General features: G+C 48.0%; 1 protein-coding gene across 21 annotated transcripts in view; it reads left to right on the forward strand.

The window, feature by feature from the left end:
• KALRN (kalirin RhoGEF kinase) overlaps window positions 1-15,410 on the forward strand; it is a 659,050-nt gene that overhangs the window by 284,570 nt on the left and 359,070 nt on the right. For all 21 annotated transcript variants that reach the window (XM_032335453.1, XM_032335509.1, XM_032335462.1 and 18 more), the window contains exon 9: window positions 1,790-2,020. In XM_032335453.1, coding sequence (XP_032191344.1) covers window positions 1,790-2,020 — 231 coding nt within the window. The remainder of the gene's footprint in view (window positions 1-1,789; window positions 2,021-15,410) is intronic.

A 15,410-nucleotide genomic window follows, 5' to 3' on the forward strand; every position in this document is an offset into this window, starting at 1 on the left:
ATCAGGCTTACATGTTTCACACTTGGCAGGGGGGTGTTTGTGTCAGAGAGTGACACGATATTTCTCCCTGAGTTTTCTCAGGCCCCAGCACTGGAGGACACAGACACTCCCTCCAAGCCCACGTCAGAGGTCAGTGGGCTGTCCCCTGCCTCCCTGTCCCTGCACTTGCAGACTGAGGCAGAGAGCTAGAGCTCTGTTGACTTGGATTTTAGGACTTGGCCTTCATCTTTAACCACCCTGGACCTGGACATAGCACGGTGCCAAAGAGCCCATCTGCTCAGAGTTCCCTGAGTAGAGCTCTCCTGGGTTTGGCCACAGGCTATTTGTCTTACTCATATCTCTGGAGGGTGTTACCTTTGTATCACTGCTCTTCGCCTCCCCTGGCAGTGCATTTCTGGAGGCTGGCATGTGGGTAGAGGTGGTCATCTAGCCAGCTGTATGCTTCCAGCCAGGCTTCCTCTCCTGTCTCAGCTACAGTACTCTCTGCCTAGTATTCCTCTTAGTCACCTGCCCTCCTAGCCCCACACCGTTTCGGTTGCCCCATGAACAGGTGGTAACAGATGCCAGTGTGTTGCCGAACCCTCAGCAAGCTCTCATCAGACGTGAGGGTGGGGTGGAGGGAGGCTGGAGCCCAGCAAACAGCTCCTCATTCATCATTATAAGGCAGGAGGTAGGAGCACACTTACTTCCCCACCTTGCTAGAAGGGAAAGACCGTTTCAACTCCAAACCAACTTTGATTTAATCATCAAACAATTCAATTTAGGGCCTTAAAATCCCTGGTCACCCCTGGTTTAAACTGAAAAGATGCATGGTCTACTGGGTCCTCAGCCAGCACTGGAGAGCCACAGGTATTGATGAAATGATGTCTCTTTCCAGAAATATGGGTGCCTGTTATTGTACCCAGATTCCAATAAGGAATGACAGGGGCTGTCAGCCCCACAGGTCTCAGCACTGAGGGTGGATGTTGGGGAGCATATGAGCATGACTATTGGGTCTGTAGTCTTAGGATCCCTCCCTTAACCCTGCATATTCTGGAAAGACAGGGATATTACCACTCTCAGGAGAAATCAAAGAAGTTGTATAGAAGGAGTGCAAAAGAAGGGTAAATATAAAAGAAAATGAGGAGGAAATCAGGAAGACAGGAGAGAGAAATGGTGCTGCTAAAGATGCTGATGGTGAAAGCAGAATTCGGAGCCAGCCCTCCTGCCGGGCCCTGTTCTGAACACTCCCCGTGTTAACTTGCTCAGTCCTCACCACAACTCCGTGAGGTTGTCCCCTTTCTATCCCTATTTTACAGACAAGGAAACTGAGGCCCAGAGAAGTTAAGTAACTTGCCTCCAGTCACACATTAAGATGTTCAGAGCTAGGTCGAGGAGATGAAGAAGAAAGAGGGAGAGAGGTTTATGGCATTAACTTACATTTTGCTTCATTTCTGAACTGAAGTTCTGCCACTTGACCTACCCAGTGAATCAGTCAAAAGATGTACCACATGCGATGTCCCAGGCTCTGTTCTGAGTGCTGGGGACTGAGGATCAAGGCAGAGGGAGTCCCTACCCAGTGCAAGGGTGGGGAAAGACACTGACTGAGCAGCCCCTGTCCCAGGATTCGGGTGCTCTGCCCTTCCCCGGGCTGCGGGCTGAGCACTGGGCCTCTCTGGCTGGTGCATGCCTCCAGTGTCCTGGGATTCTGGGTCCCCGCAAGGGAGCCCCCGAGCCAGCCAACCCTCCCCAACGCCCTGGGCCCCTGCCGGCTCCTAGCTTCCCTCGATTTGACTTCTCCCTCTTGCAGGTCAGCCAGGATGGCAAAGCCCTGCTGGATGTGCTGCAGCGGCCCCTGAGCCCTGGGAACTCTGAGTCCCTCACGGCCACGGCCAACTACTCCAAGGCAGTGCACCAGGTGCTGGACGTGGTACATGAGGTACTGCACCACCAGCGGCGGCTCGAGAGCATCTGGCAGCACCGCAAGGTGCGGCTCCACCAGCGGCTGCAGCTCTGCGTCTTCCAGCAGGATGTGCAGCAGGTAATGCCTCCCCCGCCCCCCCACGTGGCATGCATCCCAGACAGCCTGAGGCCCTAACCCTAAGGCCCTGACCTGGGGGGATCAGGTCTGGGAACCCCTGCTGCCTGGGGGAAGGGGGCCATTCAGCCCCAGCTGCCCCCCACCCCACCCTACATGTACCCTCTGGACTTCTTGCCTAAGTAGCCCTCCTCCCATGGGCCGGCAACCTCTCTGGGGTGGGGAAGGGGAGACAGAGCACTTCCTTCTAGTTGCATGGCTGGTTTTCTTTGTGGGAGAGTATGACCCTCACTCGGGCAGGAGCTTTCTATATGAGTCCAGGGTAGGGGTACGGAGGGGTGGTATTTGAGCACTGTCAGAGTTGGACCACGCACAATGAGCTCACTTCTCCATCAAGGATGATTGTGGTCTGCTGAAGCTGGGGTGTGGTTGGGGTACAGGACCTTCAGGGGATTCTTTGGCCAGGTCTTACTTGGCAAACGAGATTGAAAACATGGGCTCTTAATGATTAGAGGTTATTTCTGGCTTAATCTGTCTTTTTGCATTATTACACCAGTCATAGCTTTTCCCTTTACCATGAATGATAAAGAAATGGTTATGTTTTAACCATGAAAGGAAAGCCTTGCCACGAATACCCTTTTGAATGAAATAGCCCATACTTTTCCCCTCGTACTTTCTCTGTCTCTTTGGGGACCCCTGGGAGCTTTGCTCTGGTATGGGTATTCTGGGGCATGGAGAGCTGGTTGGGAGCCAGAGACCGAAGGCAAGGGTGACAGGCAAGGGTGGAGGCACTCAAGCTGTCAGACCTTATTGTGGCCAGCACATAATTTCAAGTTTGTACATATAAAGTAACATTTCACACTCCTCTACCCTCTGTGGACTCGGCCAGTTGTAATCAAAAAGTGTATTGAAATACACAGGGAATACAAGAGCCAGCGGGACATGTCTTTGGAGTGTGGTCCCCTTCGCAGCTGCTGTTGGGAGGGGCCCCAGTGTGGGGTGCCCTGAGACAGAGGGAGGGGGAAGGGAGAACAGGGTATCCTGTCACTGGCTGTGACACCCTCTGGAACCCTTTCACTGGGCAACCAGTCCTGGAAGTACACAGACCTTCAGGAGCATTTCCAAGTCTTGGGCTGCCCAGCTTTGTTGCAGGCACCCCTGCTGCCCCAGGCTGGAGCAAGTGACTGAGACATCAGAGGCAACACCTGAGCCTCAGGAGAGAGGCTCAGGGCACATAAAGGCATTTATGTGCTGGTCCCGGCTCCCAAACTCTTGTGGGGCCTGCCAGGAATGGACAAGGAAATGAATCAGTTGCCTACTCATGCCATCTGGAACTCTCCAGATAAATACATCATCCCAGGGCAGAAGGGAGCACGGAGTCCATCTGTGATTGAGACGGAGTGAGGTGCCAGCCTCCAGAGGCACACACGGGCCTGTGACTATTTCAGGGAATATGGAGTGACTCATGGAGGGAACCCGGCTGCAGGTTGTACCGTGTCCTTGGTATGCTCCTTGCCCTCCCACTTGTTCTGTGGCTGTTGCCCCAGGTGGGCACTGGAGAGAGGGCAGAGGGGCTGCGAGAGGGGTGGGCAAAAGGCCTCCCCAGCAGGAAGGTGACATCCAGACTTTTCTGTGGCCACCACGACATCCACACAGAAGCAGAAGCTAGGAAGAAAAAAATAGTAAAAGCTACAGCTGGGGCCATTCTGTGTCATGTTCTTATAAATGAGAGCATTTCCTGGGTGGTGAACATTGAGGAGGGTATGTGCTATGGTGAGTGCTGTGAAGTGTTTAAGCCTGATGAATCACAGACCTGTATCCCTGGGGCAAATAACACATTGTATGTTAATTAAAAAATGAGAGTATTTCTGGAATTGAGATGCTATCAATTCATCTCCACCATACCAATGATATTGTTGGCACTGAGGAAAAAGCAAGTAGAAGGTTATGAGGTTGATGGGATGAGTTCAGATGTGATGGGTTCATCCTTAGGATGGTAATTCCTTTGTTCTGTTCTGGATGTGTGACTCTCACTTCTGGAACATAACTTCATTCCCCTGTTGTCCCAGACAGGCTCCCACTCCCAGTGTCAGTGACACTGGCCCAGAGGAGCACAGGCGAGTGTGGAGAAGCAAGGGCTGCCAAATTCACTGGTGGGTCTCCAGTGCTTGGCTTATTCCTAGTCAGTCATTGATGCCCAGCAGGTGTCTGAGCTGGTGCGTCAGAGGTCTTCTGGACATGAGGCACTCTACAGTTAGGGTGAAAGACTTGGACTTGGCTCTCCCGACTCCCGGAAACGTTATATACTTATCATCTTTATTTTGCATGTTTCATCTCATCGATTCTCTATCTCCTAAAGAGTAGAAACCATGGCTGCTGCTTCTCCGTGCACCTCCCAACTCTTGGCTCTATCTTCCATGAAGCTGGAATTCTCTTTATATTTGCTGGCTTGAGCTGGAATTATGATCAGAAGACCTCCAGTTCCTGTATCTGTGGGGTGGACACCGTTGACACCCTACCCCCATGGCTTGTGTGGTAATGGCTCATGTGTAGTTGTAGTCTGCCTGCAGGGATGCTGATGGGACTGTCTCGTGGCTCCCAGGTATTTACAGACAAGGTGGAGGATACAGGGACACGGCCTCGGGGCTCACGAAGTCTGCTGGCGCTCATCAGTTCTTCGGAAAGCTCTGTCTTCTGCCGTGGGCCTGGAACCGCACTATGTGATGCTCTGGCAAGATGCCTGGTTCATTAGAACAAGACATCCACATGTGAAACTATAAAGAACAGTTCAAGCAGAATGTGCCATCAGTATGCAGGGTGGTAGAGTAGTGATGGAACAGTTGTAGGCCGAGGCACAAGAAGTCAGAGTTGGGATCTGGAGGGAGGAGAGAATCGACTGATATGTATGGTCTGGGCCCAAGATTCTTGAGCACATTCAGGGTCCAGAGGTGTTGACTCAGCAGCCTCAGTGGAGAGCTAGTGAGCAACCGTCCGTGGCTGGAATACAGGATTCTGCCTAGGAACACTGGCTCTGGGGTAAGACGCCTGTGCATAAATCCTGTTACCAAGTCTTGGCTGCAGGACTGGGCAAGGGATTCCATCTCTGGTGCTTCTGGAATGATCATAGTACCTATCCCAGTGGACTGAATGAGAGACCAGGACAAGGCTCAGCACCCTGGCGGCCTAGCAGAAAGGGAGGTCTCCATTAGTGTGGTTTGGTTCAGCAGCCCCATCCTCTGAGTGGGACTTGGGCGCCCCCTGGTGCTCGTGCTGTTGGGACCCCAGCATGATTCTCCTGTTTGGAAAATAGTGACTGCCTTGGGGGTCTGCCAAGTTCTGTTTCATTCAGTGATCAAACCTCAGAGCTGTCAGAGACCTGAAAGACCATCTAATCTAACCTACACTATGCTGGAAGAACTTGAGGTCTAGAGATGTGCAATAACGTGGCCACGACCATGCAGCTCGTTAATGTAGTGCCTGGACTGGAAACGGAGTCTTCTGGCTCCCAGTCCAGGTAGCCTAGAGAAAAGACACACAAGAGAGGAACCAGGTAGACAGAGAAGGAGAGCAGGGAGAGAGATAGGAAGCATACACGCATGCTTCCATAGAGAGGGGAAAGACAGACTGGCACGTGCACATAGCCCAAAACAGGGAAAGGAGGGAGACAGATAGCCAACTGGGACAGAGGAAGGAAGGGAGAGAGATTTGAAGATGGAGAGCAGAGAAACTGACATCTTGGGATGGGAGGAAAAAGAGAAAGAGGTAGGAGAGGGAGGGACAGAAGGCAAAGAGACAGGAATGCCAGCTGGTTGAGGGAGAGGGCAGGACAGTGAGGCGGCCTCTGCCTGCCTGCCTGCCTGCCGGCTTGCCGCGTAGTCAATTCCGCACATCGGTTTTTGCCCAAGGAGGAATATTTTGCCCATTAAGGGCCCAAAGCAGAGTAAAGCAAGAAGATGAAAACCAAGGATAGACACGAGTGACAAAGAGATACCATTGAAACCTCTGTGGTCAGAATTGGCCTGGCACATCACCCTTGTGGCTGTTCTCCCTTGATTCAATCCCAACAGATGTGCTCAAGTTTCTCTTCCCTGCTGGGCTTAAAGGCAATGGAAATCAGTCTCTAAGGATCAAACTGGAACAGGGGTTCATGGAGCAGCAGAAAGTGTGGATGGGGCACACCTGCTTTTGTATCACTAGCGGAATAATTTTCAGTGCTATTGTTTTTCCTATTTAGAATGGGTTAGCACCAAGCAAGAGCCAAACAGCGCACCCCATGACAACATCAGCCTATCTCCACTTCTGTCTCTTATCTTCCCCTAACTCCTGTGTGTTCCCAGAATGTGAGGGACCGCTTCCCAGCCCAGATAACCTGACTTCGTACTGAGAAGAAGAAGGAGTAGGTAGATTCTTGATCTTTCTTACAGATACGGTTTCCATTCCATTTTTTCCCTAGCTAGAGTAATGGTTTTTTGAATACTCTCTGCAGGCCGTCTTGTTTTGCCTTCCTCTCTTTATCTTCTCCCCCTGTTTTTTACAAGAACAAACTGATGAAATGTTTTAGTACACCTCCTGGATGCAAGGCCCTGTGCTGGGAGTTAGGTCCCTCACTTGAGAGAAGACATATGCACCGAAGGATGAATGAATGGCATACAGCTGTCCGGGTTCAGAGCCAAAGGAGCAAAATAACAATGGGTCAGTAGAGTCAAAGCAGGGAATGTTCCTTTTGGTTGGAGTGGGATGGCAGTGGTTCTTGGAGCTCAGGCAGAGGAAATAGAGTTGGTGTTCCCAGGGAAGGCCAGGAAGCAGAGGACTAAGCGACAGCCAGGGGACAGGGAAGGGAGAGTCTAACTGGATGCCCACTCTGGGCAGAGCAGTGGGGGGAGGTAAGGCAGGAAGGGTGAGGAGTGGTCTTGGTGGTATGGATAGGACAGTGATGTTTGAGGCTTTAAGGCCCTTCCTTAAAAACAATGCCTTATAAGCAGTCCGGTCAGGTAAGCTAGGAAGGGGCAGTGATGGCAGAATTTCTCAGGCTCAATGACTTTCCCTTCTGAATGACTGTATTAATATTAAAGTCCATAGTTCCTGTCCTACAAATGAATCTCACCTGTGTCTATCAGTTTTTCTAGAGCCTCACATGGAGAATTACAGGTTTTACTATGTCAGCTCCTGCCTGCCAAAGAATATGTAAAAATGGTTTGAGAGTAATTTTTTCAAACTGCAGAGATTCAGTCTTTTACTAGCTCCAGTGACTGTGCCCCCTTAATCATACTAAACCAGTCTGGACATTGTATGATCCAACTGACAGCTTTGCATAATAAAAGATGAGCGCTTTGGGTTGCACATGGAATGATTAGTTAAAGAAAAGTGACCAGAATGATGATGGGTCTAGAGATGAACCCTTTTTATAAGAAAGGATTAAAGCAAAGAAGGAGAGTGCTCTGGGTGTAGTCCCAGAGAGATCAGGGAACACATACAAGGGAGAACCACCTGCAAAATTTGAAATGCCAACTGCTTGCTTATTGGGTATGTGGCAGAGAGGATCCAAATATTAGAGAGAGGGTTGGATTCCAACCCTGAGATTTTGTTACTGGAATTAAACGTGCCTATATAAGTTTCTGTGGTTCAAAGCTCAGGATTCATCATCTTTCTGAGTACCTATGATTGAACATCTAATCTCTTCACTTGCTTTTTCTTGTTTAATCTTCCCTGGGAGGCAGGTGATACTTTGGTTCCTATCTTACTGGTGAGAAAATTGAGGTATAGAAATGTTAAAGAAACTTGCCTAAGGTCACGTAGCAGAGTGAGAATTCAAATGCAAGTCCATCCTACGTCTGGGTCCTACTTTTAGCCTTTCTACTAAGCCATGGACATCACGCTAGGTGACGGGAATGCAGAAATATAGAACAATATTGTTCTGCCCTTGAGGGGTTTGTAAGTTAGTGATGGGATGTCATTGCTCAAAGGGCCCTGGTAGAGTACTTGGTCTCAGAGTATGAGACTTGCCCAAGGTCACATAGCCCATAGCTGAGATTCATCCTCAAACTGCTTGTCCAATAAGACCCACAGGTGACAAAACAAGTGATACTCATACCCACTCTTCCCCATTAGTTGCATCATAATTAAATTGCCTTCTGTAGTCGTCTATCTCTGATACAGATTTCCCCAGAAAAGACATTACCATCCTCATTGTTTTTCACAATCTTAACTCAGAGTTGCTGATGTTTTTCTTTGTAGAATGTGTCTTGAATCATATCCATTTGCCCATGCTAGTGTTTAGGAGTAGTACAGTTTTCAGGTAAGTTATTTCATGGTCATAATCCATCGAAATACATTCAAGTAGATGATAGGTGATTCTTTGGGCTGCGTGAACACCCAGAAAGAAAGCAGGGTTGAGGCTCAGCTGCACTGGGGGCGATAAGGAGGGGAGAGAGGGGAGAAAGGCTTCTGTGCATCAGTTGCTTTCTGACTGCAGTGAAGGTAAGGAAACTTCCTCAACGTTAGCATCTCTGATACTGCTGGTCTTGTAGGGAGCCTTCTATCACTCCGTCATAGGAAGCTGGCACTGTAGGGTCTGTTTCTGCCTTCTCCAAGTAATCCCTACCTAGAATTGGCAAGTTTGGAGAGTGAGCGCTAGAGGCCTGTCTCAGACATGCTCAGACCCTCCTGCCTATGAACTTCTTGGGTTTCTAGTACCCTTTGCACTCTATACTCTTTGCCCCAAACCTCTAACCCCGCATTCCTCTTTGCCCTACTTTCTGCCTTCCTTTCCACCCTTTCCTACCACAGTACTACATTGAAAAATGTAGTTCCACATTTGCACCTGATGCCTCCCTTGTTTTCTCAAATCTACCCTTGCCTCATTCCCTAGTTCCCGCTCTCTGGCCACAGGAATACTGTGGCTCCCAGGAGCTTCCTGCTCCAACTTGACTTTCTACCTGCACCAAATCACCTCAGACCACTACCACAGTCTGTCACTTGGTGCTTACTTTGATTTTCTGAGTACAAACTCTTCTCTGATTGAAGAATAGTCATTCCATGGTGAGCACCTTCTAAGGAAGGACCTCGGTGCCTCCATGAGGCTACTGGGGCCTGGGAGGCAGGGAGAGGAAGTCCCCTCCCAGGGGTCACTAAGCCTCAGGGCTTTCTTGATCCACAAACATTTTAAGTACTTTTAATGTCCTCAATACTTTTTCTCTTATTATGTTTTTTGTTTTTTTTTAAATTAAATTTATTTATTTTCAGCATAACAGTATTCATTATTTTTTCACCACACCCAGTGCTCCATGCAATCCGTGCCCTCTATAATACCCACCACCTAGTACCCCAACCTCCCACCCCCGCCCCGCTACTTCAAACCCCCCAGGTTGTTTTTCAGAGTCCATAGTCTCTCATGATTCACCTCCCCTTCCAATTTCCCCCAACTCCCTTCTCCTCTCTAACTCCCCATGTCCTCCATGCTATTTGTTATGCTCCACAAATAAGTGAAACCATATGATAATTGACTCTCTCTGCTTGACTTATTTCACTCAGCATAATCTCTTCCAGTCCCCTCCATGTTGCTACAAAAGTTGGGTATTCTCTAATTATGTTAAAGATTGAGAAGACTACTCCCATCCAGGGTCACTTCTTTCTGATAACCCCTCTTCTCAACCTGTCCCTGACCTCAATACACTATTTCAGAAGCCTTGGATACCAGGCTAAAGAAGAAAAGACTCACATTGCGTCACCAGTGGGGAAATAATCAAAGATGTGAGCGGAGGAAACACACTCAGAGTGAAGGTCTGAGGTGATTTGGTGCAGGTAGAAAGTCAAGTTGGAGCAGGAAGCTCCTGGGAGCCACAGTATTCCTGGGGCCAGAGAGCGGGAACTAGGGAATGAGGCAAGGGTAGATTTGAGAGAATACCCAACTTTTGTAGCAACATGGACGGGACTGGAAGAGATTATGCTGAGTGAAATAAGTCAAGCAGAGAGAGTCAATTATCATATGGTTTCACTTATTTGTGGAGCATAACAAATAGCATGGAGGACATGGGGACTTAGAGTGGAGAAGGGAGTTGGGGGAAATTGGAAGGGGAGGTGAACCATGAGAGACTATGGACTCTGAAAAACAATCTGAGGGTTTTGAAGGGACGGGGGGTGGGAGGTTGGGGTACCAGGTGGTGGGTATTATAGAGGGCACGGATTGCATGGAGCATGGGGTGTGGTGCAAAAATAATGAATACTGTTATGCTGGAAATAAAAAAAAATAAATAAATAAATAAAAAATAAAAGTCACAAAAAAAAAAAACAAACAAAAAAAAAAAACAAGGGAGGCATCAGGTGCAAATATGGAACTACATTTTTCAAAGTGTGGTCCTTGAACCCCTGCTAATCATCTGCTCAGGATGGGAAACTTGTTATAAGCACAGATTATCTAGCACTTTTTGATCCAGAATCTGTGAGTAAGGTGGTGCGTATCATTGGGGAGCAAGAATGTCCTGTCCCCTTCTTACGGGGGCAAGAACTGCTGTCTCCTCTTCTAGCTGAACTAAGGATCCAGTTGATACAAGACAGATTAACAGGGCAAAATAAAATTTAGTAGGCATGCATATGGGGAATCCATAAAGACATGGAAATTCTGAAGACAGGCAAAATGAAGTATATATGTCATTCTGAATTAAGAAGGGGTTAGGGGCGCCTGGGTGGCTCAGTGTTTTAAAGCCTCTGCCTTCCCCTCAGGTCATGATTCCAGGGTCCTGGGATTGAGCCCCGCATCTCTGCTCAGCAGGGAGCCTGCTTCCTCCTCTCTCTCTGCCTGCCTCTCTGCCTACTTGTGATCTCTGTCTGTCTGTCAAATAAATAAATAAAATCTTTCAAAAAAAAAAAAGAAGAAGAAGAAGAAGAAGGGGTTAGAGGTCTGGGATTCCAGAGGAAGGGAATGCGCTTCATAGGGCCAGAAGAAGAGCAGATGTTTGGTAATTAGATGTTTGCCCTGCCATACAGATGGGTTACTCAAATAAAATTTATCTTTGCTAATAACCCTTATTCTGGGAAAGACCTGCAATTTAGATTCTTCTGAGTAGTTAAGGGAGGATACAAATTTTCTCTTGAGGCCACAGGGGCTCAAGTGCCTTCAGCACAAAATAATCCACGTGCCAAAGTGGCACATTCCACAGGGCAGTGGGGGTGGTTTGTCCTGAACCTCTTCACCTATGTTTTAAAAAGAATCCCAGGTGATGCATAAGAACTTTAAAGTAGCAGAGTGGAGGCAGCTGAAACTTTGGGGCTTCGGGTGTCCAGGCCAGCTTCTCCCCAGCATTGATCTGTCAGGTGAAGGGACCACAATTCTCAGGAGAAGGAGAACTGACACCTGCTAATGAGTTTCAGCTGATGCTTCTTGGAAAAATGATGGCGTCGCCTGCTGTAGCAAGACATTTATTTTGATCATGATTGTACCAAAGAAGGGGCAGAAAATGACTTGCTGGTAATTGGGCATTTTAGGTGGCACCTACAAGCTCTCCAGGCTCAGGCAACAGGAGCGGGTGGTGCTGGCATTGTGTGAACCACTCCTCTTCGGGACTAGCATTCACTGTGCTATTGCAGGAGAGAGAAATCATGCTGTGCTGAAGTGTCTTGAGTACGCTTACACACTGTGTGTACTGGAGCCTTTCACAGAACAAAACGTGTTGTAGACAGCTGATTGTGTGTGCGCTCTTTTTCACTGGTCTCAGGATAATGGCTTTCTGAGGAGCTAGAAGGCTGCGGGCTGGGGGAAGTTCCTGTGAGCGAGCGAGGAGTTCTTCAGTTCACAAAAACTTGTGGCTAGTTTGTGGATCAAACTATGACACAGGCTTAGTAACCTGTCTCAAAAAAGAGGATTGATTGGAGGGAGCCAGATGAGGGAATCAGAGAGTTGGGATTCTGATTCCACATGTGTTCGTAAATTGTCTCCATTTCCCTTAATCACACAGGAAGTTCTCAGATCAGATGGAATGAGTTCATTCACTCATTCATTCAACAAATGCTCTCTGAGAGCCCAGCTGTGAACCAGACAAAGCCTTGTCCATGTGGAGATTACATTCAGGAGGTAGAAAGAAAATGCCACCACAAACACGTGGATATAGAATAAGTCATATAGTGATAGCCAGTAATATCTGAGCAGAAAGCTGAAGGAATAAGCCGGGGGATGTGTTTAAGAAGAGGTTCCAGGCATGTGAAATGGGATCTAGGAAGTCCTTGACACCAGAAAGAGCTGGGGGCATTCCCAAAAATGGGTGAATGGCCAAAGCTGCTGTTGAATAGAGAGCAGGACAAAAGGGTAAGAAGTTTGAAGAAAAGGGTCCATATCAAAGCAGACCGTATAAGCTGTGAAGAGCATTTGGATTTTCTAAGTGTGGTAGGAAAAAATGGTACAGTTTTTAGTAAAGGGAATGTTGTGAATTGATTTATGTTTAAAGAAATAGGTCTGGCTAGGGCGCCTGGGTGGCTCAGTCAATTAAGCGTCTGCTGTTGGCTCAGGTCATGATCTTGGGCTCCTAGGATCCAGCCCTGCTTTGGCTCTGTACTCAGTGGGAAGTCTGCTTCTCCTTTTCAACCTTCTACCCCTCCCCCTGCTCATGCTCTCTCTCGTGGGCTGTCTCTCTTTCAAATAAATAAATCTTTTAAAAATTTTTTTGAAAAGAATTAGGTTCAGCTAATGAGTGGATGGTAATGCCACGAGTCTAAGAAGAAGACTGTGGCGTTACCATCCACTCATTAGAGAGGGAGGGAGGAAAGATGGTGGCTTAGACTGGTTGTGGTTGTGGTGGAAACAGTGTACAAGAAAGGGTTAATAAAAAAAGCGTCTCAGACTTGCAGCCAAGCGGTAGGGTGAGGTAACACAGAGGTGATGAGCCAACAGCCCTAGCCCAGAGTGGAGCAAAGAGCAAACCCTTCTGGGATAATCATCTCTTCCTCTGAGGAAGGGAGCTGCTATTCCCTCCATATAAAAAAATAATGAACACTACATCAAAAACTAATCATGTACTGTATGGGGACTAGCACAACATAATAAAATCAAAAAAGATAGATTTAAAAATTAAGAAAATGAAAAATGTTTAAAAAATGAAATATTTGAGTTGAAGAAGACAGGGAGATGGTCTGATCTAGCATTTTCATTTGAGGCAGTGAGGTCCAGAGAGGAGCCAGGTCACAGCTGGTTAGGGGCAGAGCTGGGACCAGAGCCCAGGTTCCTCTTGATCCCAGGGATGGTGTCTGTAAGTTACGCTGATCGTGATGGGACCACAATTTATTGATGCTTTAGGAGCCCAAAGTACTTGTATATGTAGGTAGAGCTTAGATCTGAACTTAAAACTTCGAAGGTGGATATCTCTAAGTGCAGGGGCCTCCTGCACTGGTCTGAATGACCCTGTGGGTTTCCTATAACAATAAGATTCTACCCCATTAGCAGAGCCAAAAAAATCAAGAGTCCCAGGACAGCAGGCAGCTAGGCCCCCGATTTTCTCCCATTAACTCAGTTGCATTCATGGCCACTGTTCAGAAAAAAAAAATATCAATGGTTCTCTTCAAAAGGACTTTTTCTCTTCCCCTTAGCAACTAGAAGAGACTGTCTCCTACCCTGAAAAGTACCCTGCCTTGACTGTGTGCTCGTTGGAATAAACACAATTAGATGAGGAAGACAGGGGGTGATTAGGGAATTATGTATAATGGCTGTTCCCACATCCGCTCAGGATGTGAGCTTCTCTCTTGGAAAAGACTGTTCTTGAAAAGGACTCATTTCTGATTGAGCAGTTGGGGCATGGGAAAGGAGAAAGAGCTTTATAAGTTGTTTTTTAAGACTGCTTGCCTACTGTAGTGGCCAGAGGTCCCCTCCCGAACGAGGTGGGACAGCTTCTCTCAAGATAGCGGGGCCAGTGCCTCAACCACATTTGTACTTGACCGCCCATGGGTATAAGGCTGTAAGCATTCGTTGGCTATCTCCTGCATGAACAATGCTGGCAGGGATGTGGGGGTGCAAAAGGACTGGTGGAAGGGGAGCATACAGTGGGGAAAACCCCACACTCCTTCTTAAGCCTGAGGACTAACCACCTGCCAAGTGGGGCAGTGGAGACACACAAGGGGAGAACTCCAGGTGCAGACTGAGAGAGGCTTTACGCCAGAGGGAAGAAGGGGAACATGTAGCTGACACATTCACCCCAAAGCCGTGGGGATGAGCAGGAGTTGAGTGCCATTCAACAAGTTGTAACAAACCATGCTGTGCTGTGAGTCTGGGAATCACAAGGAGGTCAGAGTCTAGTGGGAGAGACAAGCCTAGAGGCAGTAATTGTGGTTGGAACAGAATCAGAGGAGAGTGACACCACCCCACCCTGGGTGGGTTATTAAAGAGGAGTCTTTCCAGAACTAGTGATTTTGAGATGATGCTTAAAGGATGAGTAGGAAGGAGACCAGGAGGCAAAGATAGGGAGGAGGAAGAAGGTGGACATTTCAAGTGAAGTTGAAAGTAGTGAGAGCAGAACTCAGGAAGCAAGAAGCAGTTTTTGGGTTGTTCACGGGTGAGGCGGGGACTCACTGGAGGTGAGGTTGAGAAGGGGTGAGGTGGCCACAGAAGACTTTGCATGTCAGGTTAAGGGACCTCCCCCCCCCCAAAATACTACGTCCCAGTGAAAAGCCCCTTCAAGAATGCACAGATTAATTCCATTTAAGTCTAAGTTTGTGTTTTTTAAATGGATTTGGTGTCCCTATTTTGTTAATTTTAGGATCCAACTATATTAACACCTTATAACTTATTTTTAAACCCGAGTATATAAAATTGCTTTTTTGAAACTAAAGACACATCTTGCCGGAATCAGATTGACAACTATCACTGGGTGCTACTTCCCACTCAAGTTCACAGGCATAACTGTCATTTATCAAAACGAGAGCACAAGTATGAAAATGGAAAGAAAACAGAAGAATCTGTTATCTCTGTGCTGTCCCTCATAACTCATTTGCTTCTGCACCAGTGACCAGATCCTCCTTCTGCACAGTTATTCAAGCTGTGCCCCGGGGGGTCAGCCTTCCACCTGCCCCACTATGGCCCCCATACCTAACCTGGCGTGTTCTCTCCCCCAAATATTACCCACAGACACTGCCTTTGGGCTCATCTGAGCCACCATCGCCTCCTGTCAGGATTTCTGCAAAAACGTCCCATTTCCCCACCTCTACTCTTACCTCCCTCTGATTCTCCACAAAGCAAAAGTAGTAACTTTTAAATTCAGGTCTTTCTTCTTGCACCAGCCCTTCAGTGGCCCTTAGGACAAGCCCTGGAATCTGACTGGGCACACCAGGGCTCAGCACGTCTGGTTCCTGCCCTCTCTGGGCTCTTTACCCACTTACCACTACTCAGGCCATGCTGATGTTTTTCCTTCCTAGCTTG

The sequence above is a fragment of the Mustela erminea genome, chromosome 1 (assembly GCF_009829155.1).
Source record: "Mustela erminea isolate mMusErm1 chromosome 1, mMusErm1.Pri, whole genome shotgun sequence".
Classification (NCBI taxonomy): Eukaryota; Metazoa; Chordata; class Mammalia; order Carnivora; family Mustelidae; genus Mustela; species Mustela erminea.